Source organism: Camelina sativa, chromosome 14, assembly GCF_000633955.1.
Source record: "Camelina sativa cultivar DH55 chromosome 14, Cs, whole genome shotgun sequence".
NCBI lineage: Eukaryota > Viridiplantae > Streptophyta > Magnoliopsida > Brassicales > Brassicaceae > Camelina > Camelina sativa.
The window spans coordinates 4963970-4988615 of NC_025698.1; the positions used below are offsets into that span (position 1 = coordinate 4963970).

Sequence of the window (24646 nt, forward strand, 5' to 3'; positions counted from 1 at the left end):
TTTCTTTTTCTAAAAAAAAAAAAAAAAAAAAACATAAAAGGAGTAATTTATGGAACTAAGCTCCCCATCTTCAATACTAGTATTATAAAGTATGTAGTGAGAATGTACGATTGTCTTTTTCGATGTAAAATGTTGTGATTGTAACATTTGTTTTTTTTCTTTTTGTTGTTGATATAATAATAACCTGTGATGGATTGATGATGCAATGTGGTAATGCATTTGATAATCTATATTAGTGCTAATGCAATGACGGTGTGATTTTTTTTTTTTTAGTATATAATGAAGTACAATTGAATGCAAATGCTTATTTCAATGGGGATGTTAAAGAAGTAAAAAAATATAAAAATATAAAAAATAAATAATGTAAGACAGAATGATTGCAACTTAATAACAAGTGTTTCTTTTGTCCAAAATATTCATTTTTTTTTTAACCATTTGTTCCACTTACCAACAAGCTGCCTCCTAAATCTTTTCGGTGTTTAGTATCACGGAGGCCAATCGGTACTATACCGTGTGGGTTTATGTGTTGGAGGCCAATCCAAGCAAATCATGACCAACAGTAGCTAAGAAAGTAGATACCAGAACACTGGAATTATCCACTTCGATTGCCATAAGTACCTTATTGAGTCATAGAATAGATATATGAGTTGACGTTTTCAAGTGAATTATCATGATTAATAAACTAGTTAGCCCCACCAAATTAGATAATTTAAAAGTAGAATTGAAAATAAAACTACATTTTGATGTTCATAATATTGGAATAATATATATAGGAATAATATATTTGTAGTACTGATACCCAAAAATAAATTAGAACAAGTTAGATAATAAAAAATTTAAATATTTCATCATATTTTTAAAACAAAAATATCACGTACAACACCTCTCCAAGGCTTATCCAAATAACACGGACCAACGGCTATTTTGCTATCGAATGGACTTGGCCCTATAGACCCAAATCAGATTAGAGATTGTTTTCTGTAAGCAAAGTTCGTTTTGTTGTTTTAGCTCCGATTAATATTTCCCTAAACCAAAGTAAAACGACCAAAAGACTGCTTAATATCGGAATGACCAAACAAAAGAAGATTTTTTGTTTTTTTTTTGTTTTTTTTTTTTATGACTCAGAAGTGATCTTAAAGGACCAAGGCGACTTGGTTCAAAAGAAGATTTTTACTTTTGTTAAACGTATTCTTGTATGTGTGTATGTCAAGTAATTTACAACTTAACGAAGCTTCTAAAAGCGGAGATAGTATCAAGTCCTCCTAAACAACTCAAGAAGTGTTTCTCCAGCATCACCATTCTCATCACTCCCACTTCCCCTCCTTCCATTATCTTCCTCCCCTTCTATCTCAATCTCAATCTCATCGTTTAAAGGTGGCACCGAACCAATGTTATTGAATGTTTCAGACAGATATTCTTCGACCCTCGAGGTGTATTCCTCTTGAGGACTGCTCGATGAAGCTGCTGCTCCGAATATAGACTCTGCTTGGTCTACAGAGTTTATGGTAATTTGATTCAGTGAAGTCATCGACGAGCTCCTCGACAATGTCCCTACTGTCATCTCGTCTCTCTCGTCTATTGTTGCTGTATCTAGAGAACACACTGATCTTGTCTGCTTTGACCTCTCTTTCACTCTCTTGCACCAGCTGTGAAGTGAGTCTCTTACGCTCTCTGCTATCACAGCTTTCTTGTGCCGAGATCCCATCTGTTCAGGTGAATCCATAAAATTTATGAACGATGTTAAGTCATAGACCTGTGAATAGGCTTTCAGATTATGGAACTTGTAGATTTATATGATAAGTTTTGACGAACCTGAGTGACGATTACGTTGAGAGGCACAGTGCCATAACTACACCAGAACTGAACGAGAACCCTGCATTCACCAGAAAATAAAAACCCTTAGAGACAGGTGGTTGCTGCAAATTGTTATGTATTTGGAAACGCACCCAGAAATTAGCCGGCTTGATATCATCACATGGTTCTTCATGAAGCAAGATCTTTCCTTGATTCCCCACTTATATACGAAATGAAGGGTTTTTCAGAAATAGAAAACTTCACATATAAGGATTGATGCCAGTATTTTTATAAGGTGGCCTTACCAAGAACCAGATGAACGTTGCCATCTCAAACGCATTCTGTATTACCAGGAAATATGTAAGGATCATGTCTGTGAATAAACAAAAATCATGGCTCATGGCTTGTAAAAAACTGGGAAAGAAAAACTCATTACCTGAAAAATGATAAACTGTATCAACCGCAGCAGAATTTCTGGTTTCCCAAACCAGAAGAGTCCGTCACGTGGTTTGACTTGAGCCCCATTAGTTGTGCCTGTCTGCTGCTCCTTAACCTCGAGAGCAAGCTTCGAGACAACGTGCTCTAGTTTGGTTCCAACCAACATGACAAGCTTAAACAACAAACAAATACAAACACATTCTCTGAGTGTTTATGAATTTCAAGCTTTTTACTTATTCTTGCTTTGTTACTTACAATGGCAGGGATGAATGATAACCAAAAGTACATATTCAGGCCTGCAATGAAACTACCGAATTAGTAAAGACAAGGCTTAAATATGGAGATACAAATTTCAATGTACTTTGTTTTTATGTAACCGATGAGTTACCATGAACATTTATGCAGATGCATACTATAGCGTAAACCCAAAGCGGCCAGCTGTTGATTCATCAAGAAACATGCATCAGTCCCATTCTGTGACCCCTTATGAAATCTTCTGAAAACAGTTGAATAAAGAGTCTTTGATAAACTTCATTTCTAAGAAACGCCTACCTAATTCCTACAATGCCATGAAACTCATCTTCCATCGTCCGTACCATATACATATGGAAGTTGTATGTAAATGGCAAGTTATGTTTCTGAAATTTCAAAGTAATGAAGAACGGATTCAGTACACAAATCATGCCAGCTACCAGATTAAATGAGAAGTTTTGAGAACAAAGATACTAAGATCAACCTTCACTCCAGAAAAGTAGTACATAAGTATATATGAAGGGAAAGACTGAGAAACGAGATAAAGAAGGTACTATGTTACTCACAGTGAGGAAACCTAACCGAAGTGCGAAGTAGTCAGACTTTCGTATAGAGCCTCTAAATTGCCGCAAGAAACAAAGCTGCAATGCAAACATATATTTTACAGCTGGAGAAATGCCGTAAAAAATNATAAACAAAAATCATGGCTCATGGCTTGTAAAAAACTGGGAAAGAAAAACTCATTACCTGAAAAATGATAAACTGTATCAACCGCAGCAGAATTTCTGGTTTCCCAAACCAGAAGAGTCCGTCACGTGGTTTGACTTGAGCCCCATTAGTTGTGCCTGTCTGCTGCTCCTTAACCTCGAGAGCAAGCTTCGAGACAACGTGCTCTAGTTTGGTTCCAACCAACATGACAAGCTTAAACAACAAACAAATACAAACACATTCTCTGAGTGTTTATGAATTTCAAGCTTTTTACTTATTCTTGCTTTGTTACTTACAATGGCAGGGATGAATGATAACCAAAAGTACATATTCAGGCCTGCAATGAAACTACCGAATTAGTAAAGACAAGGCTTAAATATGGAGATACAAATTTCAATGTACTTTGTTTTTATGTAACCGATGAGTTACCATGAACATTTATGCAGATGCATACTATAGCGTAAACCCAAAGCGGCCAGCTGTTGATTCATCAAGAAACATGCATCAGTCCCATTCTGTGACCCCTTATGAAATCTTCTGAAAACAGTTGAATAAAGAGTCTTTGATAAACTTCATTTCTAAGAAACGCCTACCTAATTCCTACAATGCCATGAAACTCATCTTCCATCGTCCGTACCATATACATATGGAAGTTGTATGTAAATGGCAAGTTATGTTTCTGAAATTTCAAAGTAATGAAGAACGGATTCAGTACACAAATCATGCCAGCTACCAGATTAAATGAGAAGTTTTGAGAACAAAGATACTAAGATCAACCTTCACTCCAGAAAAGTAGTACATAAGTATATATGAAGGGAAAGACTGAGAAACGAGATAAAGAAGGTACTATGTTACTCACAGTGAGGAAACCTAACCGAAGTGCGAAGTAGTCAGACTTTCGTATAGAGCCTCTAAATTGCCGCAAGAAACAAAGCTGCAATGCAAACATATATTTTACAGCTGGAGAAATGCCGTAAAAAATAGATTCTGAAGAAACATGTAATAATGGAGATATGAAACTTTTTGAAAACTATACAGCTTAAGGTAAAAGCATGGGGAGTTACCATCCAAATGAGAAAACGATTGTTACTCCAGGGATGAGAGGCATGATGGAAGACAAACGTAGACTGACGCTTCATCACCTTGGTCTTCTTTGCTGTTGAACAAAGTCAAGAAGACAAGGGTATATATGAGTAACAACGAAAGCATCCTAAGTGTTAAGGAAAATCTGTAACAATGAATTATCTGTTTGTGAAAAAACGGAAATCACAGACAAGATAGCCTGTACGTCTCTTCCCAACCCAGTTCATGTCAATCCTGTATAAGTGATAATACTTGGCTAGAAAGGGTTTATTTTTTCCCTATATCTGTATCTATAATAGTTCAGTGTCTTAGACCTGCTAGTTAAGATGAAGAGAATTTTGCAAATGCTGCATAAAAGCATCACCACAGCTCAAGCGAGTTCATGAATGAACAACCTATGTATACTGAACATAGTCCTAGTCTCATGCTGCTCCTAATACTAAGGTAACTGAGTCCCGCATGTGCTTTTATTTGAAGGAGAGACAGACATGTCTTGTTATTTACCATGGATATCTGATTCAGCCATGATGATCGCTTGGGTTTCCCATTTTCTCCAACTGTAAATCTGTGATAAAAAGACAACACTGTTTCAGATTGTATTGATCTGTTCGTCTGTATAATCTTAACAAAGCTCTTTGTACACAAATGTTAATATCGATGGTTTTCCCTCAATATATAAATTGAAGATACAATCTATTGACATAACTTAAGAGCACAAAATATTTTTGATCATAGAGGGTTCTCTACATACTCTAAACATGAAGATGAAGGTTATAGTGTACAGTATATGTCGATTGTCTTCCCCTCGAGAAACATAGAAATACCCAAGAGTATAATTGTAACACAATTTGAAGATTCAGGAGCTAGAAAGTGTACCTTGCTCATGGCTAAACCGATGGCAATGCCACTGTACAGAACATGAGTGATACCCAGGACAAACAAGAATCTTAGGAGTTGTTCGAGGCCCTCATACGACACAAATGGTTCACGGCCCTGACATTGGATCCAAAAACTAGTTCAGCAATTATTAAAGGTCAAACGGAAAAGAGGCTTTAAAGTTGATATATAAGTAGACAACTAGACATTTACATGACCACATTGATGAGAGGCTTCATGTATTCCGTGATGAGGTAAGGAAGTGTTGTTTGTAGAAGGTGTGTGTTCCAGAAGAACTTTCTTATGGATTCCGTAGTCCTCTTCGGAGCAAATGTAGAATTTACTATTGAAAAGGGAGGAGTTTACACAGATTTCTGATATCCATCTCGCGCTTTGTGACAACAGCAGTGATATAAGTCCCAGCAACATCAACTCTACCGAGAAAAATTTCACAAGTCAAAATCAAACCAAAAGAAAAAGAAAGCATCTTTACTATTTCTAGCAAAATTTATAAGCGCCGCAGCTTCACCACGGGTATATTTGACATACCCTCTTTCATCTTCTCAAGCGAAGTAAAAAGTGCCTTTCTTCTAGTCTTCTTTAACCACTGAAATACACGAACACAAACACAAAAGTCCATGAATAAACTCGTCCATTAAATTTCTCACTTTCTAGTACCCATTCTCAGAAAAAACATGTGCTGTACACTAATCAAAGAAAGAAAGAGACTTTATAGACATATATGTCAATTAACAAACTCGTGCATAAAAATTCTCACTTTCAAGTACCCATTCTCAGATTAAAACGTGTTCTGTTCACTAATCAAAGAAAGAAAGAGACTTTAGTACCCCAACCAAGTGCAGAAAACTCATAAAACACTTTTTTACTCACACTCATGTTTTTCTGAGCTGAGCATTTCAACAAACACATAGTATGCATAAAGCATAAAACTAAAAAAAACCAAAAAAACCAAAAAAACCTCACCTTGCCAAATCTGTAAATGGCTCGTTCAACGAGAAAGCAAACAAAGATCAAAACAGTAACAACGGAAGCAACAGAGTAAGTCGGCGTCTCTGCAAGAGACCTCCCTTCTTTCATCATATGCTCCATCTCCGGAGAAGAGATCTTCCGGGAAAGTCGCAAGAACAAACTTTTCTCCCGAGAAAAAAGGAGAATCGATCTGCATCTGTGATTACGAGAAGAGGGAGTAGTAATAAAAAGTTTAGCTTTTTATATATATATATATATATATATTTTTGCTTAAAATAAAAAAATATAGTCAAAGAGAAGAAGAAGAGAAAGCTCATGGAATGCTGTACCAAGTAGAAACCATAGCACATGGTTGCTTCCTCGTCTTTCTCCAACGGTCTCTTCTCTTTCTTTATTCATTTGCTTTCAATTAATGCTTCTCATGTGCTCTTCCCCCTAAATGTCGTTAAAAGAACCTAAACTTAATAATGCAATTCAATAGCCGGACTTGACCGGCCGGTTCAATCATATATCGATGATAACAGAGTCCGGTTTGATTATCTAAATCGGTTTATCAGGAGAGTTTCAATCAATCATTGTCCGAATTAAATGGAATATTAAATTAGTAGGATCAGATATCAAACCACATTTAGGCCATTTCATACAATTTTATTACAAACCAAATTTATAGCAGCAATCTACATCTACTATGAACCCTATCACAATCTACCAGCAACAACTCAACCGATCATTTACTAATCGGTTAATGTTAGACTTTACGTGTACCTTTTAAACTGAGTAGTGATGACTGTTTACTAAGATTAGATAACTATAAAATACGTGTACAACATCACATCATTGGGGTGGTGGCGCAGTTGGCTAGCGCGTAGGTCTCATAGCTACTGAGTGATCCTGAGGTCGAGAGTTCGAGCCTCTCTCACCCCAATTTCCTTTTCCCATCTTTTTCAATTCCCTCTCTCTCTCTCTCTCTCTGACATTGTTGACCTTCTTCTTTCCCAGTTTTTGTCTCTCTTCCACTTCTATAATCTTCTTCTCACATCTTCGCACGTTTGTTTTTTCCCCGCCGATCAATATCTCAGAGACCCGAATATGTTTAATCCGATTCAAATCCTTCCTCTATGATCTCGAACGACGATTGATTTCTACCATAAAAAAATTTGTGTCTGGAAATTTAGGGTTAGCGAAGGGTTGATCAATGATGCAAGGTGAAGTACAATTGCAGCCACCGGATTCGCAAAAGCTTAGTGATTCCGCTCCATTGTTGGGTGATCACACCAATTCTTCATCTCCTTCGGCGTCTGTTGTGGTGGTAGCAGAAGAGACTAGCGATGAGATAAAAACTGAAGAAGATTTGGAGAACGATGCTTCGTCAGCTCCTTGCTGTCGTATTTGTTTGGAGGACGATAGCGAATTGTTAGGCGACGAATTGATATCACCGTGTATGTGCAAAGGCACTCAGCAGTTTGTGCATCGGTCATGTCTCGATCATTGGCGATCTGTTAAAGAAGGTTTTGCTTTCTCTCACTGTACCACCTGCAAAGCTCAGTTTCATCTCAGAGTCGAACCTTTTGAGGATAACAACTCTTGGCGTCGCAAAGCTAAATTCAGACTCTTTGTCGCTAGAGATGTGCTTTTGGTTTTCGTAGCTGTGCAGACTGTGAGTATCTCTCTCTATCTGTCAGCTTTACTTTATAGTTCTTGTAATTGCAGTTTTCATGAGGCATTTATTAAGATAGTTTTTGTCTGTTGTCATTATTTGAGTCACAAATTGTATCTAGATTTCGAATCTTGACCTGGTCACTGCGCAATTTCACATGGTTTGACAATAGAACTTGAGACTGTCAGATGGTTTTGTGTGACTTGTGTTTTGTTTTCCATAGAAATTGACTGAAAATTCAAAGAAACATCTTTAAGAGTCTTAAAGACACTGAATCATTTTGATGCCTGATAAGAAGAAGGTTGTTGACAATTCTAGGTTATAGCTGTTATGGCTGGACTTGCATATATGATGGACAAAGATGGAGAATTTCGGAACTCTTTCAACGATGATTGGGATCGTATCTTGTCCAAACATCCCATCCCGTTTTATTACTGCATCGGTATTTACTCAATTCTTTCATTTTGTAACTAAAGTACATTTGGAATACTATGGATCTAGAAAGAATCCTGACACGCGGTTAAACATTTGGTGTATCATGAATCTTAGGGGTTGTATCCTTCTTTGTGCTGACTGGATTTCTTGGAATCATTCTACATTGCTCTGCCATCAACGGTAATGACCCGAGGATGGCTGGATGCCAGAACTGCTGTTACGGATGGGGTGTCTTGGATTGTTTCCCTGCTTCAATGGAAGCTTGTTTTGCTCTTGTTGTTGTCTTTGTCGTCATCTTCGCCATTCTTGGTTTAGCTTATGGTTTTCTTGCTACTACTATGGCTATCCAAAGGATATGGCAGAGACATTACCATATTCTCACCAAGCGAGAGCTCACAAAGGAGTACATTGTGGAGGATCTTCACGGAAGTTACACTCCCCCAAAGCTGGATGCAGAGCACGAAGGAAGACTTAAAATGCTGAAACTTCTGTGACCGTTTCTTTTCACTGTGCAATAAAAAAAGGTTCTAATGGAGTTTCAGGTACATTAGAGAAACAAGTTCATACATCTTTGTCCACAGAGTGTTTCTTTTCTTTATCACCCAATGTTGAAGTACCTAATGTATGTTGTCGTCTCTCTATATATATATATGAGTTGAAGCAATGCTATTGCATTTTAGTGAATACTAAAGACATTGAGATTCAAATTTACAAACAGAGTCTATAGAATTGTTTCGGTTTTACTCTTTCTTGAATTTTTATTAACCAATGTTTTTGTCTCACAGAAAACTCTCATCAGAGATACTTATTGTTCCTTTGAATAACAGTTTCTAAAAAGCAATGAGATACTTGTAAATAATTAAGAGCATCTGGTAAGTGAAAGATTACGGATAGATATCGTGCTGTGCAGCTTAAAATGTCCTAGATAACTCCAAAACTAGATATCAGAACAAGAAAAAAATACGACCACAGTGGGAGTCGAACCCACGACCTTCTGATCCGAAGTCAGACGCGCTAATCCACTGCGCTATGCGGTCTTTGAATATTTTATTACATATTGGTAAATATATAGTTAAACCGTGTTTTTAATCCAATCCAAATACAATTGAGGACTGTCAGGAGATTGTGAAACTTTAGTTGACTTTGTTGATCGAGATTTATAAATCAATCTTCTTCACTAAACGTTTTCCATGCCTTAAAAGAAGTAAAGAACTAATCCAAATTTTTCGTCTGGGATGCCATATTTATTACAAATATATACTTCCTATGAAATTGACAATCTATTCATTTGTTGCTTGAGAAAACCTACTTCCCGTTGAAGACCGTTAGGCTTTCGCAAGTCTTTATCAAAAAAAAAAAATCTTTTAGGCCAGCCACAAGGAAATGCCAAAAACCCAAATTATGCATTTACCTTCACAACAATGACAAGAAACTACATAGGTGCGGAACAAGACAACTGTATCATTCACAGCAAGAACCACATAAAACAGCTCAATCTAAGAAAATGATTGTTACGAAGAAAACAATAAAGTAAGCCTAAACGAATCACAATTTAACGCATCAAACCCTCAACTCGTATTATATACAACGAAGAACAAGTGAAAGGCATGAAGACACACATATATGTAATATTAAAAAAAGCCTTATTATGCCCAAGAACAATCTTTTAAAACCTCATAGGCCATTGACCGTTGTTCTTCACTCAACGTTTCCGGGAAATTCACTAGAAACGTTATTTTCAAATCCCCTCGCTTACCTTCTTCTTTAACATTTGGCATACCTTGACCTTTGATCGCCTTCTCAAATCCATGGAAGATCACATCTCCTACAGTTATCGACATTGACTCGCCGGTCAATAATGGCACCGAGAGTTTACATCCAGTTAAAGCCTTTAAAAGAGAAATCTCTACACAAATCTCTAAGTCATCTCCGCGTCTTTTGAACAAAGGATGTCTCTTCTCTTCGACAACGAATGTTATATCTTCCGGGAGATAGCCCGGTTTTTCGTTCCCTACTCCTTCAAATGTGATCTTTGTCCCTTTCTTCCATCCCGGTTTGATGTTCACTCTTAACATCTCTTCTTGTTGCTTAATCAACCTGTTCATTACAGAACATAATGAATCATTTGTTGGTTACAAATAAAACTCAAAATGCAAATAAAAAATGAGATTTGGAGCAAAGAAACAAACCCTTCATCGGTAATGATATCTCTTTTGATCTTGATGTTCTTGACTCCGCCATGGCAGAGTTCTTCCAACGTACATTCAAGCTTTTTCTCTACAGCCGGTGGTTTTTTCGGTGGTGTAGACTGTGAAAACACTATCGGCGTTGTGCTCCTCCGGCTTATACTCTTCCCTACTGACCCAGCCGCGTCCCTCTCTTGCTGTCTCGTGCTCTTGCTCTTAGAAAACGGCAAAGACGTCGACGTCGCCGAACTCGCAGAGCCTCTATCTTCTTTATCTCTTTTGCTAGCGCTCTTCGATATCGACGACGGAGAAGATTGTTTCACGCCGTTGATCGGACTAGAGCTTGGAGGAGACGTTACTCCTTGTATGGAACCAAATAAATCACCTAAGGTTTGATCTTTCCCTCTCGGACTTGTAAAAGGCGACGTCATCGGACTCGCGTTGTTCGAGATCGGACGTGATTTCAAACCGTGGCTTCTCCCTCCGCCGTGGCTGCTACCTTCGTCTCTACGGCTAGTGCTTCGGGAGAAAGCAGAACGGTGGTTGGAAGAACCGGAGGAGGAGAGGTAGGTTGGTCTAGCTTGCGGCGTGTGGCTACGGCGGCTACTTGAGTTTGATAAGAGAGAAGATCGGCGTTTGAAGAAGGAGCTATCGTCCATGCTCNATCTCTTTTGATCTTGATGTTCTTGACTCCGCCATGGCAGAGTTCTTCCAACGTACATTCAAGCTTTTTCTCTACAGCCGGTGGTTTTTTCGGTGGTGTAGACTGTGAAAACACTATCGGCGTTGTGCTCCTCCGGCTTATACTCTTCCCTACTGACCCAGCCGCGTCCCTCTCTTGCTGTCTCGTGCTCTTGCTCTTAGAAAACGGCAAAGACGTCGACGTCGCCGAACTCGCAGAGCCTCTATCTTCTTTATCTCTTTTGCTAGCGCTCTTCGATATCGACGACGGAGAAGATTGTTTCACGCCGTTGATCGGACTAGAGCTTGGAGGAGACGTTACTCCTTGTATGGAACCAAATAAATCACCTAAGGTTTGATCTTTCCCTCTCGGACTTGTAAAAGGCGACGTCATCGGACTCGCGTTGTTCGAGATCGGACGTGATTTCAAACCGTGGCTTCTCCCTCCGCCGTGGCTGCTACCTTCGTCTCTACGGCTAGTGCTTCGGGAGAAAGCAGAACGGTGGTTGGAAGAACCGGAGGAGGAGAGGTAGGTTGGTCTAGCTTGCGGCGTGTGGCTACGGCGGCTACTTGAGTTTGATAAGAGAGAAGATCGGCGTTTGAAGAAGGAGCTATCGTCCATGCTCTGTAACCGGAGACTTCTCCTAGCAGCGATAAGATCATCCTCCTCCGCAAATTTCTCCTCTAGATATCTTTGGTGGATTGCCTGTAAATGTTTTACAAACACGATTCATTCTTTAACGTTCTTACGATCTGTATTTATTTGAAAACTGAAATTTGGGATTTTTATTTTTTTTACGAAACAGAATTTCAAATTCTACGATTGATCAATGTGGCGAACAATTTTATATATTTTCTATGCTATTATTCGAGATATTAAAAAAAAAACTTTATTGCTAAATATGTGAAAACGTAAATGGAATGATGATCACTACTAAATCGCGTTAGTCACATTTGTATAGAATTGGAAATTTGCATGGAGAAGAGATGATAACGTACGGAATCGGCGTCGGAGTGGGATTCGGATTTGCGATGAGAAGAGGAGAGAGGGTGCAATTTGGTGACGAGGGACTTGTAGGCTTTGCATGCTGTCTTGGAAATGCCGAAGAAATCTGTGGCCGGCGACCGAGGAGTCCCCATTGCATCCAGAAGAAGAAGAAGATGATGATCGGGAAATTGGCGGAAAGAGAAAACAGAGGAAGAGAGAGAGATTAGGAAACTTTGTTGTCGTGTGTGCAATGATTGAGAAATTAGATGACCAGACAGACGAAGAGCCGAGTTGTTTGCGGGGGAAGCTTTTATTAGGAAATTTCTGTTCCTTTTGTTTCTTAATTAATTTTGGTATATATTTTTATGTTTAACTGTTAGTATTAAACATAAATAAAATTCCTCCTAATAACATTTTACTAGGAAGGACTGTATGATCAATTAAAAGTATTGAACTCACCAACTAATAATTTCCTATTTGAAGGCATTTAACCATTGAAGATACATTTGGTAGCGGTACATTTGTTATTCATCGAAAGTGCCTGATCATATTGACACGTAGCTGTTTCGATTGCAATGTATTTATAAGATCTTTGTCTGCAACATGATCAGCTAGCTGTTTCGAATGTATAGTGTTGTAATGTTTGCATATAATACTAATTTTCTCTGTAATAGTGGATCCCCATTTCCTATAACATGCTCCACGCCACGTAAGAGGTTTGGTCGACTGTTTAAAATGATATATCTACTTGACTTTTTTTTTTATAGGTTTTTTCCGAATCTCTGGTTGACCTTTTTCACTTTTTTTCTTTGTCTTATCGTTTAGATTTTTTTTGATTAATTTGTGTAAAGGTAGATGCAAATCTACATTTAGACGTAACTCAAATCTCTTTCAATCTTACACTAATTATATATTACATGCTTTTCCACTTTTTTCCCACATTATTAACAAAGAGTAAATTGAAACGTGGTCACTAAAGAATATGTTCAACAACGACAACGTAACGTTTATAGTGTTGGCAGTTAGTTGCAGGTGGGGACAAACAAGCACTGAGTTTCCCATGTTACTTCCCAAAAGTCAACATATCAAAGCAGCCTCTTTGACCCAAACCCACAAGAGAAACAAGAATCCCAACTTTCATGGCCGCCAGAATCAATCACTCACTTTCGCACCACCAAAAGACCTCAAATTCCCCAAAACCCATATCTCCGATTTCACCAATGGTGAACCTTCGTTTCCTCTTCTTACTTCTTCTTTCTCTTCTCCTCCTCTTCTCAACCTGCGTTGTTGTTGCTCAATCTCCGTCTCCGTCACCAACTTGTCCTTTAGATTTCTCCCATGTCCTAACAATCCCATGGAACACAACTGACTGTCTAAGCTACGACAAATCAGTCAACAGCAAAACCAGTTGCTGTCAAGCTATCTTAACCCTAATCGGAATCCCTCTAGCTCGTCGTCTCAAACAAACATCCAACTTCCGTCTCCCTAATCTCGCTACTTCCGTCTCTTGTATCAACAACCTCCAGACGAAGCTCGACGCGCTCTCTCTCTCTTCGAATCTCACTTCCCTCTGCTTCGATCCGGGCCAATTCGTCATCACTAACGACACCTGTGCCGGAATCCAAACGACTCAAGATTGGGTCTCTCGTCTCGGTCCCAAGTCGGCGCTTGACTCCTCCTGTAGCAGTGGTCTAACAGATCTCTCCCGATGCGACGCTTGTGTGGCGGCTGGGTTTAAGGTTCAGAAGCAGCTCATCGGTCTTGATGGTAATAGCTCTCACGGTCTCGGTTGTTACCATTTCGCTGTTCTTTACGCTGCTGGTATCGTTAATGAGAAAGGACCTGAGGGTGATGATGCTCTCTCTTGTCTCTTCTCTTTGAGCTTGACATCTCCGTTGATCCCAAAGAAGAAGAAACACACGGTGGCTATTGTTTCAGGGGTAACCGGATCTATCTTCGGAGCTCTGGTTATTGCCGGTTTTGTTTGTTTGTATTTCCGGTTTGTTAAAAAGGGAGAAGCTGGTTGGGAGGTGGATCAAGAGTCTAGACCGAGATGGAGACCAAACACTGGCTCAATCTGGTTCAAAATCGAGGAACTTGAGAAGGCAACTAACAACTTCTCTCAGAAAAATTTCATCGGTCGAGGCGGGTTTGGTTTCGTTTACAAAGGTGTTTTACCGGATGGATCGGTTATCGCGGTTAAGAAGGTGATAGAATCTGAGTTTCAAGGGGATGCTGAGTTTCGTAACGAGGTTGAGATTATTAGCAATTTGAAACATAGGAACCTTGTTCCGCTTAGAGGTTGTAGTATGGTTGATGATGATAGTCAGAGTCAGAGATGTCTTGTTTATGACTACATGTCTAATGGAAACCTTGATGATCATTTGTTTCCTAAGGGAGAGACTCAGAAGATAATACCATTTAGCTGGCCTCAGAGGAAGAGCATCATTTTGGATGTAGCCAAAGGGTTGGCTTATTTGCATTACGGTGTGAAACCTGCGATTTACCACCGTGATATCAAAGGTACTAACATATTGTTAGATGTTGATATGAGAGCGAGGGTAGCTGATTTCGGTTTAGCGAAACAGAGTAGAGATGGTGAGTCTCATCTCACTACTAGAGTGGCGGGAACACATGGTTATTTGGCTCCCGAGTACGCGCTTTATGGTCAGTTAACAGAGAAAAGCGATGTGTATAGCTTTGGTGTTGTTGTGTTGGAGATAATGTGCGGAAGGAAAGCTCTTGATATGTCTACTTCCGGATCGCCGAACACGTTTCTGATCACGGATTGGGCTTGGTCTTTGGTTAAAGCTGGGAAAACAGAGGAAGCTCTTGACCAGTCTTTGTTGAGAGACGAAGGCTCAGGGATGTCTAATCCGAAAGGGATAATGGAGAGATTCTTGCAAGTTGGGATTTTGTGTGCTCATGTATTGGTTGCTTTAAGGCCAACAATATTGGATGCATTGAAAATGCTTGAAGGAGACATCGAAGTTCCTCCAATTCCGGATCGACCAGTCCCGCTCTCGCATCCTTCATACCGAATGGATGGTAACGGTTTCACTATATCGCCTACGCTTAGCGGGATACAAATACATTCCGGAGATATGCTCCGATGAAAAAAAACTAGGCTCATTTGTGAAAGTGTATATTTTGGTTTTGTAAATACTTTGGAATGCAAGGGTCACATTTTTTTTAGATTTCAAATCATGTAAACCAATTTCGAAATATTGTAGAATATCATAAGAAACACATACATGTATGTAAAGTTCCTTTTAAGAAAAACTTTGATTAAATTAAGCAAGAGTCGAAGGCTTGGATGCTGGGAGGACGGTGGCTCGTGGAGGTCCTCCTGGAGATACTCGTGGTGGTCCTGGAGGAAGGAAGGCTTCACAACTGCAGTAATGATTTACGCACGCACATACTTCACAGTTATTGCCGCACCATAATGCGCAGATTTCCACATTGGCATTGGTGCACCTTGGAATAGTTATTGGTCCTCTCGCCTCAGCCACCATGTAAAATTCTGCAATCATCATAATTTGTGTATTTTTTTTTTTTTTCTTTTTTGCCTGTTATAAAATTTATTTGTATATAGATAAGAAAAGTACATAAATTGATACATAAAATTAGATAAAAAAGAAAGTATTACCTGTAGATCCTATTTTTTTATGAACATCAACATCAAATAATGTATTATGTATGTTTTTTTCTCTCTTTCAAACAGAGCTTTGTACTATAACTTAAATCCAATTTAATTTTTAATATATTATGTGGTTTACAGTATGAAACCTATATCATTAAAATAAAACTAGTCCCTGGCAAAGTTTATTACACCGAACAAAAATGTGTTTGAAAAAATCATTAGAAAAAGAACAAAATTATCATTATTGTATATTGTGATTATATTATATTCTTGGATTTTACGAGACTATTTAAACCAGAAGAAAAATCTCTGCCATACAAATTGAACCACCCAAAAAAGAATAACTTACGTGTTGCTGTGAAAAAAAGTGAGGCCAAGAAGACAATCTTAAGCATTTTTGTATCCATTTTTTAGTCTTTTTTTTTTTTGTAAAGTAAAAAATAACAATTGTTTTTGATAAAGTTCTCTGTGAACCTTGATCAAATGTATATAGTGGTGGATGTATTTATAGGAAGAAACACATGATCCTGCCAATTTATCACTTCAAATGAATATATATGGTAGAATAATATATTCCCTGAATATCTTGAATACTGTTTTTGGTCAGCGCATACGTTAAATTTTGAACTTTCCATCATTAGCAAAATATTAATTATTAAAATGATCAAATCAATTTAAATTCATATCAAATCCGATCTCAACACATTCAACTCAGCCAAGATTTCCGAATTTAATTTCGAATTATCTGCAAAAAAAAGGACAACGATATACAAAACATTTGGAAAGTTGATACTAGAGTTACAATTTCTGTTTTGGTTGATTTATATAGAATATATTATACAGTCACAATCATAGTTAGTAGCACAGAAAGGGAAACAAGTAAACAACATTAACGACATACACAAATTTCGGGAATGTTGATACTATTATATTCTGTTACAATTTTTGATAAGCTAGTAGAGAATATCTTCATCTTATCATAGTTTCTCAAAAGTAATATAATATCCAAATATTCTTTATAAAATATATGACAAAGATCTGGATAAACTAATCTTTTTTTAAGGTAGTTGTATTCGATTCTCAAATCTCACTTGAGTAACTGTACATACCAACTTCAGAATACGTAAATATTAGATATTATTTTGAGAGCCTTATTTCAAGAAAAACAAGATTTTTACGGATAAAAATAGCAAAATTGTTATGGGGCAGAGCTACTGAGTTGGATTTATCCAGACAATTTACGGGAGGTATTAAACTTGTTTTTTTTAGGATTTGATAGGATTTCAATATTTTAGAATTTTGAAAGATTTTAGGAAATTTGATTGTGTTTTAGAGTTTTTCTATTAGAAGAAAAGGAAAATAATATGTGATTCTATTAAATTCTATGAGATTTTATTAGTAAATTTTGGATGATTTTAGAATATTTTATAACACAAAAAAATAAAAAAAAAATTTATACAATCGCTTATTTGTGTTTGTGAAGGTGCAGGAGAAACTTCAAAGAGAGGTTCCAGATTAATTTGGGTTGTGAATGAATTGATGAACTTACCCAACGTTACGTAGATGGGAGATAAAAATCAAACAAAGCTATTAAACAAAATTGAACAAAGCTATTATTATATTCACAGCTAGAGATCATTATCAATTTCAATCTTGGATTAAACAAAAGATTCAATCTTCGGATTAAACAAAGCTAATATACTGAACTAGTAATAAGGCAGAGAGAGGTTCCTTTCTTGATTTTGGATTAAACAAAGCTATAAAATTCTTCGCAACCCAGATTATACTGAACTAGTAAAAATCCCCAAATCGAGGATTGTATAGAGAGAAAGAGAAGGAGGAAAAGTTGGTTTTGAGAGAGAGAAAGAGAAGAAGCTTCAGAAGGTATGATTTGTTACTCATATTTTTCACGAGACCTTGATCTCTCCGATTCGTTTTTATTCGATGAGTTGCTCTGTTTTATTGTTGATGCCAAGTTGCCTCTAAAGAAGCTTCTTCCCTCCAATTGCCAGGGTTTTACTTTCGATGGGCTATCGTACTTGCTTTCTAAGTACCAAACAGTGCTTCACTTGAACCTTAACGGAGCTAATTTCCTCTCTGATGATATGATTATGAAACTAGCGATGTTCTTTCCGCGTTTAACCTTTGTGAACTTTAGTTTCTGTTCCAAGTTGACTGGTTTATCATTCTTTACCATCATCGAAAGATGTGTTTCCCTGAGGTGCATGATTATTGAAGGGACGAATTTTGTAGTGGAAGACTATGACAATGAACTGATTGTCAAGTCAAGGATCAAGTTCTTGTACCTATCTAGAAACCACAATTTGTGTGATGAGTGTCTCGAGAAGATATCACGCCACTGCCCTTTTATAGATATCACGCCACTGTATTGTATTGACTGTTGATTTTTTTTTATGAAATCATCTGAAATTCTACCTCAAAATGTATGATTTGTTATTCATTTTTTTCAGCTAAAAAAACAAATAAAAGTTTTGTAGAATCATTCAAAGTAGTATTTTTTTAAAAAGTTATGATATTTTGAATAACAGTAGATTTTAAATAAGTTTTGTAAATCATTGATTAAATAACAAGATATTGTAAATGATTTCAAATGATTTTACATAGATTCCAAATTGAATAACATAGGATTTTGGAAAATTTTTAAAAATCATCAATTGAATAACAAATTATTTTAAGAATACTATACAATCTTCTAAAGATCATTCGATTTGAGAAGTTTTGATATTTTTGGCCAGGTTTGATAGTTCTTGAGGCGGGACAAGACATGTTTTCTATCCTAAATAGATACATCACTTTTTCTTTCCATTTTTTTTAATGTAATATAATTATTTATTGTCTAAACCAAATTAAAAATAAATCAAATACTAAACTGATATGAGATAGGGTTATGAATGCCGATTTTGTTTTGTAATATATATTTGTATATAGATAAGAAAATTACATAAATTGATACATAAAATTAGAAAAAGTAGTACTATTATTGTTGATCCGTAAAATTCTTTTTTTTTTTTTTTTGGTATGAACATAACAACAAACAATGTATTGTGCATGTTTTTTTATTTCAAACAAAGTTTTGTACAATAACTTAAATCCAATTTAATTTTCAATATATGATATGGTTTACCGTAAGAAAACGATACCACTGAAAAAAGTAGCCTTTGGCAAAACTTAACACCGAACAAAAATGATTGTGAAGAAAAATCGTTAGAAAAAAAATCAGAATGATAATTTTACGAGACTAATTATATAACCAGAAGAAAAATCTCTGGCATGCAAATTGTACCATCCAAAAATAGAAGAACTAACGTATTGCAGTGAAAAAAAGCGAGACCAAAAAGACAAACTTAAGCATTTTTGTCTCCTTTTGTTAATTTTTTTTATTTTTTTATTTTTTTGTGAAGTAAAAATAATAATTGTTTTTGATTAAATTCTCTGTGAACCTTTGATGCCAATTTATCACTTTAAACTCGATCTGTTTAACCATTTAAACCAAGGAGGATAAACTGAAGTACTGAACCTAAAAAAACATAAAAGTATTGTGTATACTGTATCATCATGTTCATTGTATAATTATGTAATTTGAAGTCCCAGAGTGTCAAATGTTTTTTTTTTTTTTTTTGTTTCCCATACTAATATTTAAAACATAGTTAATTAAATTTTAAAACATTTTAATAAAAAGGTTAGTAAAAGTAACGGCCAATCACGTTAGCAGCTCTTCTAGTCTTCTTCTTCATTCAGAGCTACAGATCTTATTATTTACGAGCGCACTTTAATATTTTGTGTTTATTCCCGAAATACCCCTTTGTTTTCGGATTCCTCACCTAAAAAAAAATCTACCCCAAAAATTGCAAATTCAACGACTCGTCTCGGCGATGATGGAGCGAACCTACGGCCGCCGTAAGCCGGGTATTCCGAGGACCTTATCCGACTCTCTTAACGACACCGTTTCGCAGACAGAGTATCTCTCTTCATCTTCGTCGCCGGACATCGAACCTATAGATTACTCTCTTCTTCCTTTCTCCAGTCAAGAGTCTTCCTCTCTTTGGCATTCTTCCTCGAGGTCAAGTTTCCGAGATGATTATCCACAGAACGGAGGAGGAGGCGTACGGAGGGCGAAGAGAGTGAGGAACGGTGAGGCTTTCGGTTTTACTTCTACTTTGCTCGAGGCTCAGGAGTTTGGTGAGCTGATGGAGCATGAGGATGAGGTTAACTTTGCGCTTGATGGGTTGAGGAAAGGACAACAGCTGAGGATCAGAAGAGCTAGCTTGTCTTCTTTGCTCTCGATTTGCGCATCTCAACACCAGCGTCGCTCCTTGAGAGCTCAGGGGTACACACACACGCCTTTACTTAGCCCTCTTTTCTTAGGTTTTTTTCGATCTCCCCAATTCTTTTCTGGGGTTTGATTTTTGAGAAATTCTCTTAATTGGCTTGTGGGTTTTGTGTAAAAGATCTGTTTGAGTTCTGGGTTTTTCATTATTTTTCGGTCTTCTGGATTTAGGGCACGATCTGTATACAAATTCTTCGATGCCGACAATGTCAATGGTTTTGAAGTTCGCTTCTTGTGTGAATCAGATTTGTGATGGATTTAGTCTTTATGATTGTCTGAAGAGGATTAGGGCATGTTAGTGTTGAGAACTTTTGTGTATTTCTGGGTTGTGGTGGATTGGAGTGTATATTGCTGAATAGGGTTTGTATTATGATGCACTCAAAGTAAGGTTTTAGGAATATATATATGTCTAATTCTCTCCCAAGTATTGGAGATTTTGTGTTTGTCCATGAGAAATCCTAAATGGATGCTTGAGTATCATGAACTCTGACGAAAAGATTATCTAATTTTGTGGGAGCTTATTGTTTCAGGATTTCCCAATCCATAATTGATGCGATATTGGTTCTTAGCCTTGATGACATACCAAGCAATCTTGCCGCAGCCACTCTTTTCTTTGTGCTAACTGCTGATGTAAGTGACTTGCAGATGCTGCTTTATATGTTTTTAATGTATAATGTTTGATCCATTGACATTTTGCTTTTCTTTCTCTATCACTATTTCACATTCTCCGTATTTAAATTTACCAGTTCATTTTCATGACTCCAGGGTCAAGACGAACACTTTATGGAGTCACCCGAGTGTATCAAGTTTCTGATAAAGTTGTTGAAACCTGTGGTTGTCACTAGCACCCAAGGGAAGCCACGCAATATAGGATTTAAGCTCTTGTCATTACTTAAAGATGTTGATGCAGCAAGGGATCCAGCGAAAATAAATGATCCAAGCTCCAGTGATATACTTTCAAGAGTTCAGGAACTTCTTGTTAATTGCAAAGAAATGAAAATGAATGATGGCTGTAAAACTGAAACAACGAGGCCTGAGCTAAGTACGAAATGGGTAGCTTTGTTGGCCATGGAGAGGGCGTGCTTATCCAAAATTTCTTTTGATGGTATTTAAAAGTTTTGCCTCTTCTGTTGGAACTAATGACTAGCTAACTATTTCGGGATCGTCTTAGATATAGTTAGATTTATTTTGCTTAAATGTTCCTTTCCTCTCCAGTAATTTATTTTGCTTTCCTATTAGCGTAGATTCTAAGGTGATAATATTGTGATCTTTTGTTTATTGTCAGTAATTTAGTTCATTTCCCCTCATGCAGATACTTCTGGTTCTGTGAAAAAGACCGGAGGGAATTTCAAGGAGAAACTGCGAGAACTAGGAGGACTTGATGCAGTCCTTGAGGTGGTTATGGATTGTCACGCTATTATGGAGGTGTGAACCTGTATGTTTTTTTCATCTGCATTAGTATTTTTTATTATAAGATAGACATTGCAGTCTACGATAACTTGTATAAAGCATCTTAGGTTGTTAATTTTGTAATTGTATAGGTATTTTCAGGGTCTATTCTTTGTTTAAGTCCAGTTTACTGCTGAAAAGTTGTTTAAGTGAATGTACTTTCTTTTACATTGTATATTGAAAGATAGATTACTTGTTGACCGTATTTGCAGTGGTAAATGACTTTGTTTAAACTCAGAATACGTATTTTTTTGACAAATTTGCAATAATATAAGACACTTCTATTGCTGGCAGGTTCATGTATACTCTCCTTTGTCGTGATTATCTTCATTCATTACTGGCAGTTTGCAATTGCATTATTTTATATTTATTGAAAGAATCTAATACAGAAGATATATGCAGCGCTGGGTGGAGAATGACGCACTTTCCGTCCAGGAAAAGAAAGATAATCTGCATAAACAGAGTTTAATGTTGCTTCTGAAATGTCTGAAAATCATGGAAAATGCTACGTTCCTCAGCACAGACAACCAGGTATTATATAGTATATTGGTTTCTAGATTCATGACAATATTCTTGAGATTGAGACGTTAATCAATTGTTATCAAGTTGCAGTATATATAACTCAATGCCTATTATAATATAACTCTAATGCTAATTGTGTGTTTCAGAATCATTTGCTCGAATTTAAGAAATGTTTGGGCTCTCATGAATCCAAAATGTCTTTCACAGAGCTCACAATAAGTGTCATTAAGATGCTTTCAGGTGTGCAATTGATACCATGTCTTGTTTTGAATTGTTACACATTATGACTTCCTCTCGGTCTATCTTCTCTTATCCTGATTTCTGGTTGGACTGATGGCCAGGTCTTCACCTACGTGGAGGTTTTCCAAGTCCGAATAGGAACAACGTGAATCCTCACTATTCAAATGGTGGTAATTGTGATTCTATCTTGGGAGCAGATCGGAAAGGTAAATTATTCTTATAGCCACAAATGAGTCTGTCTCCTCTCATTCTCTCTATTCCCCCTTTGGTCTCTGTATTTTTCTATGCTAAGCCGCTTCTCTCTTTTGCAGTTGCCAATGAGGTTGTGACAATCAGTTCAGATACATGCTCGACTGTTGGCTCTGTCTCCAAGAGTGTATCCCAAAGAAGTCATTCCATAATCCATTTAGATTCCTCACCAACATCAATGTCGGGGTCTCAATCAAGTGTGTCTGGGAATGAGCCTACTACGTCAAAAACAAGAGTCGGTTCCACCATATCTGGTACATTTGCAGGGAGATTAGCGTCATTGGGTAGTGGCATTGCCAGAAGTACTTTAAGGACTAGTCAAGCTGGAGAACCAAGCTGTAAAAATAATGGAGGTTTTGCATCCCCTGAGGACAGCGAAGATCCTTTTGCGTTTGATTTGGAAGATTCTCAACCTTCCAAGTGGGCAGTAGTGTCCGTAAAGCAAAAGCACTCTAGAGCTCAAAAGAAGAAAGGATGCTACAAACAAAGTAAAGATGACAGTTTCTATCAGCTGTTCTCGAGCCAAGATGAATCATCAAACCATAGGTTGGATTCCCAAGAAGAATCAAGTGACAGAGACTGCAGTACATCGCTGCAACCATCTTCTTGTACAAATGACGTTGATGAAGAATGTCTATGTCTTTTATCTGATTGCCTTTTAACAGCCGTAAAGGTAATTTTCTTAGTCTGTTAACACCTGTTTGCTGGTCTGTGGGGTAATTCTCTTAGCCGGAGTAGCAAAAATTTAGTTCAAGATTATCTATTTGCAGGTTTTGATGAACTTAACAAATGACAACGCTGTCGGTTGTCGGCAAGTTGGTGGGTGCAGAGGGCTCGAAAGCATGGCTGAATTAATTGCCAGACACTTCCCGTCTTTCACCATATCTCTGCTTTTCAGTGAGATGGAAATGAGGGGATCATCCCATCAGAAGAAAGACGCACATCTTACAGATCAGGAGTTAGAATTTCTTGTTGCCATCTTGGGATTGCTGGTAAATTTGGTTGAGAAAGACGGAGTGAACAGGTTGGTGCAAACAAAATCTCAGCTTTTACCAATAACGTTTTAGATTTTGCTTTATTGCGGTCACACTCTATTAACACTATCATGTGGTCGAGTCAATACAAGTTAAACTAGTCACAGCGGAATTGGTATTGGTATCTGTTTTCTAATCAAGCAACTGATATTTTTGTAGATCACGGCTTGCTTCAGCTAGTGTTCCTATCACAAAACCGGAAGGGTTGCAAGAGAGTGAACAGCAAATGATTCCTTTACTATGTTCAATCTTTCTCACTAATCAAGGATCAGCAGAGGCCAAAGAAGACACAACTACATTCACCTTAGTGAGTAGCCGTATCACTGTTGTTTACTTGAATTTCGAAATCCACAGAACAGGCTTTTAGTATTAAACCTGCTGTGTTTTTTTTTTCCTTTTTTTTTTGTATTCAGGATGATGAAGAAGCTGTTCTAGAAGGTGAAAAGGAAGCGGAAAAGATGATTGTGGAGGCGTACTCTGCTCTACTACTCGCCTTTCTTTCAACCGAAAGGTACTTTTTTGTTTTCAATCTCAGTATATATGTCATAATCCATCTAATCTTCTACTAGAAACTAAACATGCTCTTGGACCCCACTAGCAGTAGTAGTATACGCAACTCCATCAAGGACTATCTCCCGAAACGCAAACTCGCGATTCTTGTACCGGTCTTGGAAAGATTTGTGGTATGTACCTTTTAACACCTTATGGCTATTCAATTTTAGGCTAGGAGAATCCGTTGAAGTGATTGTGTACTATGTTTGTTCTTCAGGCATTTCACATGACTCTGAAAATGATCCCTCCGGAGACGCATAAAGCAGTGATGGAAGTGATTAAATCCTGCAAATTACCGTGAAATGGGATCATCAAAGGGAACATTAATTATTCATTCTCCATTTTCTGTGTACAGCTTCTGCAAGAAAAGAAACACTTGGAATGCTTTGGGGTGATCACTAACTCTGGTGATCATGTTGATGTATGATATAAGGCTACTATTAGTACGTTAGTTCTATCTTTTAGAGTTTTACTGTCTGTCTCGGCTTAGGGTTGTTTTAGTTGTCTTTTACAGTTTTACT

The 24646-nt window shown here is 37.3% G+C and overlaps 5 protein-coding genes and 2 non-coding genes across 7 annotated transcripts in view; 4 read left to right on the top strand and 3 right to left on the bottom strand.

Annotated features, from left to right (window-relative positions):
- On the bottom strand, window positions 1134–6528 carry LOC104739732 (MLO-like protein 4). Its single transcript, XM_010460177.1, has 16 exons — window positions 6471–6528; window positions 6136–6337; window positions 5701–5758; window positions 5365–5585; window positions 5152–5268; window positions 4780–4840; window positions 4257–4348; window positions 4052–4126; window positions 3786–3871; window positions 3622–3671; window positions 3489–3529; window positions 3232–3405; window positions 2100–2135; window positions 1947–2014; window positions 1813–1873; window positions 1134–1705 (listed from the first exon to the last, which is right to left on the bottom strand). Exons 2-16 carry the CDS (start codon window positions 6259–6261, stop codon window positions 1253–1255), a joined length of 1719 nt encoding a protein of 572 aa, XP_010458479.1. The 5' UTR covers window positions 6262–6337; window positions 6471–6528; the 3' UTR covers window positions 1134–1252.
- TRNAM-CAU lies at window positions 6981–7065 on the top strand. Its single transcript is given in 2 exon segments — window positions 6981–7018; window positions 7030–7065. It is a non-coding gene; the product is annotated as a tRNA-Met (tRNA).
- Window positions 6987–8979, top strand: LOC104739733 (E3 ubiquitin-protein ligase MARCH1-like). Its single transcript, XM_010460178.2, has 3 exons — window positions 6987–7798; window positions 8117–8240; window positions 8348–8979. The coding sequence occupies exons 1-3, from the start codon at window positions 7337–7339 to the stop codon at window positions 8725–8727; spliced, it is 966 nt and encodes a 321-aa protein (XP_010458480.1). The 5' UTR covers window positions 6987–7336; the 3' UTR covers window positions 8728–8979.
- On the bottom strand, window positions 9197–9270 carry TRNAR-UCG. The gene has a single exon. It is a non-coding gene; the product is annotated as a tRNA-Arg (tRNA).
- LOC104739734 (chaperone protein DnaJ-like) lies at window positions 9763–12339 on the bottom strand. The gene is made up of 4 exons (XM_010460179.1): window positions 12100–12339; window positions 11563–11806; window positions 10423–10918; window positions 9763–10330 (listed from the first exon to the last, which is right to left on the bottom strand). Exons 1-4 carry the CDS (start codon window positions 12238–12240, stop codon window positions 9880–9882), a joined length of 1332 nt encoding a protein of 443 aa, XP_010458481.1. The 5' UTR covers window positions 12241–12339; the 3' UTR covers window positions 9763–9879.
- On the top strand, window positions 13146–15347 carry LOC104739735 (probable receptor-like protein kinase At1g11050). Its single transcript, XM_010460180.2, has one exon. It carries the CDS (start codon window positions 13228–13230, stop codon window positions 15202–15204), a length of 1977 nt encoding a protein of 658 aa, XP_010458482.1. The 5' UTR covers window positions 13146–13227; the 3' UTR covers window positions 15205–15347.
- LOC104739739 overlaps window positions 19534–24646 on the top strand; it is a 6132-nt gene continuing 1019 nt past the window's right edge. Inside the window, exons 1-13 of the mRNA XM_010460182.2 lie at window positions 19534–20079; window positions 20610–20709; window positions 20845–21184; window positions 21392–21504; window positions 21931–22059; window positions 22197–22290; window positions 22392–22496; window positions 22602–23212; window positions 23310–23563; window positions 23733–23880; window positions 23987–24084; window positions 24175–24256; window positions 24343–24446. Coding sequence (XP_010458484.1) covers window positions 19625–20079; window positions 20610–20709; window positions 20845–21184; window positions 21392–21504; window positions 21931–22059; window positions 22197–22290; window positions 22392–22496; window positions 22602–23212; window positions 23310–23563; window positions 23733–23880; window positions 23987–24084; window positions 24175–24256; window positions 24343–24426 — 2613 coding nt within the window. The 5' untranslated portion in view covers window positions 19534–19624 and the 3' untranslated portion in view covers window positions 24427–24446. The remainder of the gene's footprint in view (window positions 20080–20609; window positions 20710–20844; window positions 21185–21391; window positions 21505–21930; window positions 22060–22196; window positions 22291–22391; window positions 22497–22601; window positions 23213–23309; window positions 23564–23732; window positions 23881–23986; window positions 24085–24174; window positions 24257–24342; window positions 24447–24646) is intronic.

What these genes read in the sequence shown, in the direction of transcription:
- LOC104739734 (XM_010460179.1), bottom strand. Translation starts at nt 12,240, where the DNA reads ATGGGGACTCCTCGGTCGCCGGCCACAGATTTCTTCGGCATTTCCAAG. An exon ending in CCCACTCCGACGCCGATTCC is followed by an intron (nt 11,807 to 12,099) that starts GTACGTTATCAT and finishes AAACATTTACAG; the next exon opens with GCAATCCACCAAAGATATCT. An exon ending in GATATCATTACCGATGAAGG is followed by an intron (nt 10,331 to 10,422) that starts GTTTGTTTCTTT and finishes TGTAATGAACAG; the next exon opens with GTTGATTAAGCAACAAGAAG.
- LOC104739733 (XM_010460178.2), top strand. Translation starts at nt 7,337, where the DNA reads ATGATGCAAGGTGAAGTACAATTGCAGCCACCGGATTCGCAAAAGCTT. An exon ending in TTTTCGTAGCTGTGCAGACT is followed by an intron (nt 7,799 to 8,116) that starts GTGAGTATCTCT and finishes TGACAATTCTAG; the next exon opens with GTTATAGCTGTTATGGCTGG. An exon ending in CCCGTTTTATTACTGCATCG is followed by an intron (nt 8,241 to 8,347) that starts GTATTTACTCAA and finishes CATGAATCTTAG; the next exon opens with GGGTTGTATCCTTCTTTGTG.
- LOC104739735 (XM_010460180.2), top strand. Translation starts at nt 13,228, where the DNA reads ATGGCCGCCAGAATCAATCACTCACTTTCGCACCACCAAAAGACCTCA.
- LOC104739732 (XM_010460177.1), bottom strand. Translation starts at nt 6,261, where the DNA reads ATGGAGCATATGATGAAAGAAGGGAGGTCTCTTGCAGAGACGCCGACT. An exon ending in CATGGCATTGTAGGAATTAG is followed by an intron (nt 3,672 to 3,785) that starts GTAGGCGTTTCT and finishes ATGAATCAACAG; the next exon opens with CTGGCCGCTTTGGGTTTACG. An exon ending in TACAGTTTATCATTTTTCAG is followed by an intron (nt 2,136 to 3,231) that starts GTAATGAGTTTT and finishes CTGGTAATACAG; the next exon opens with AATGCGTTTGAGATGGCAAC.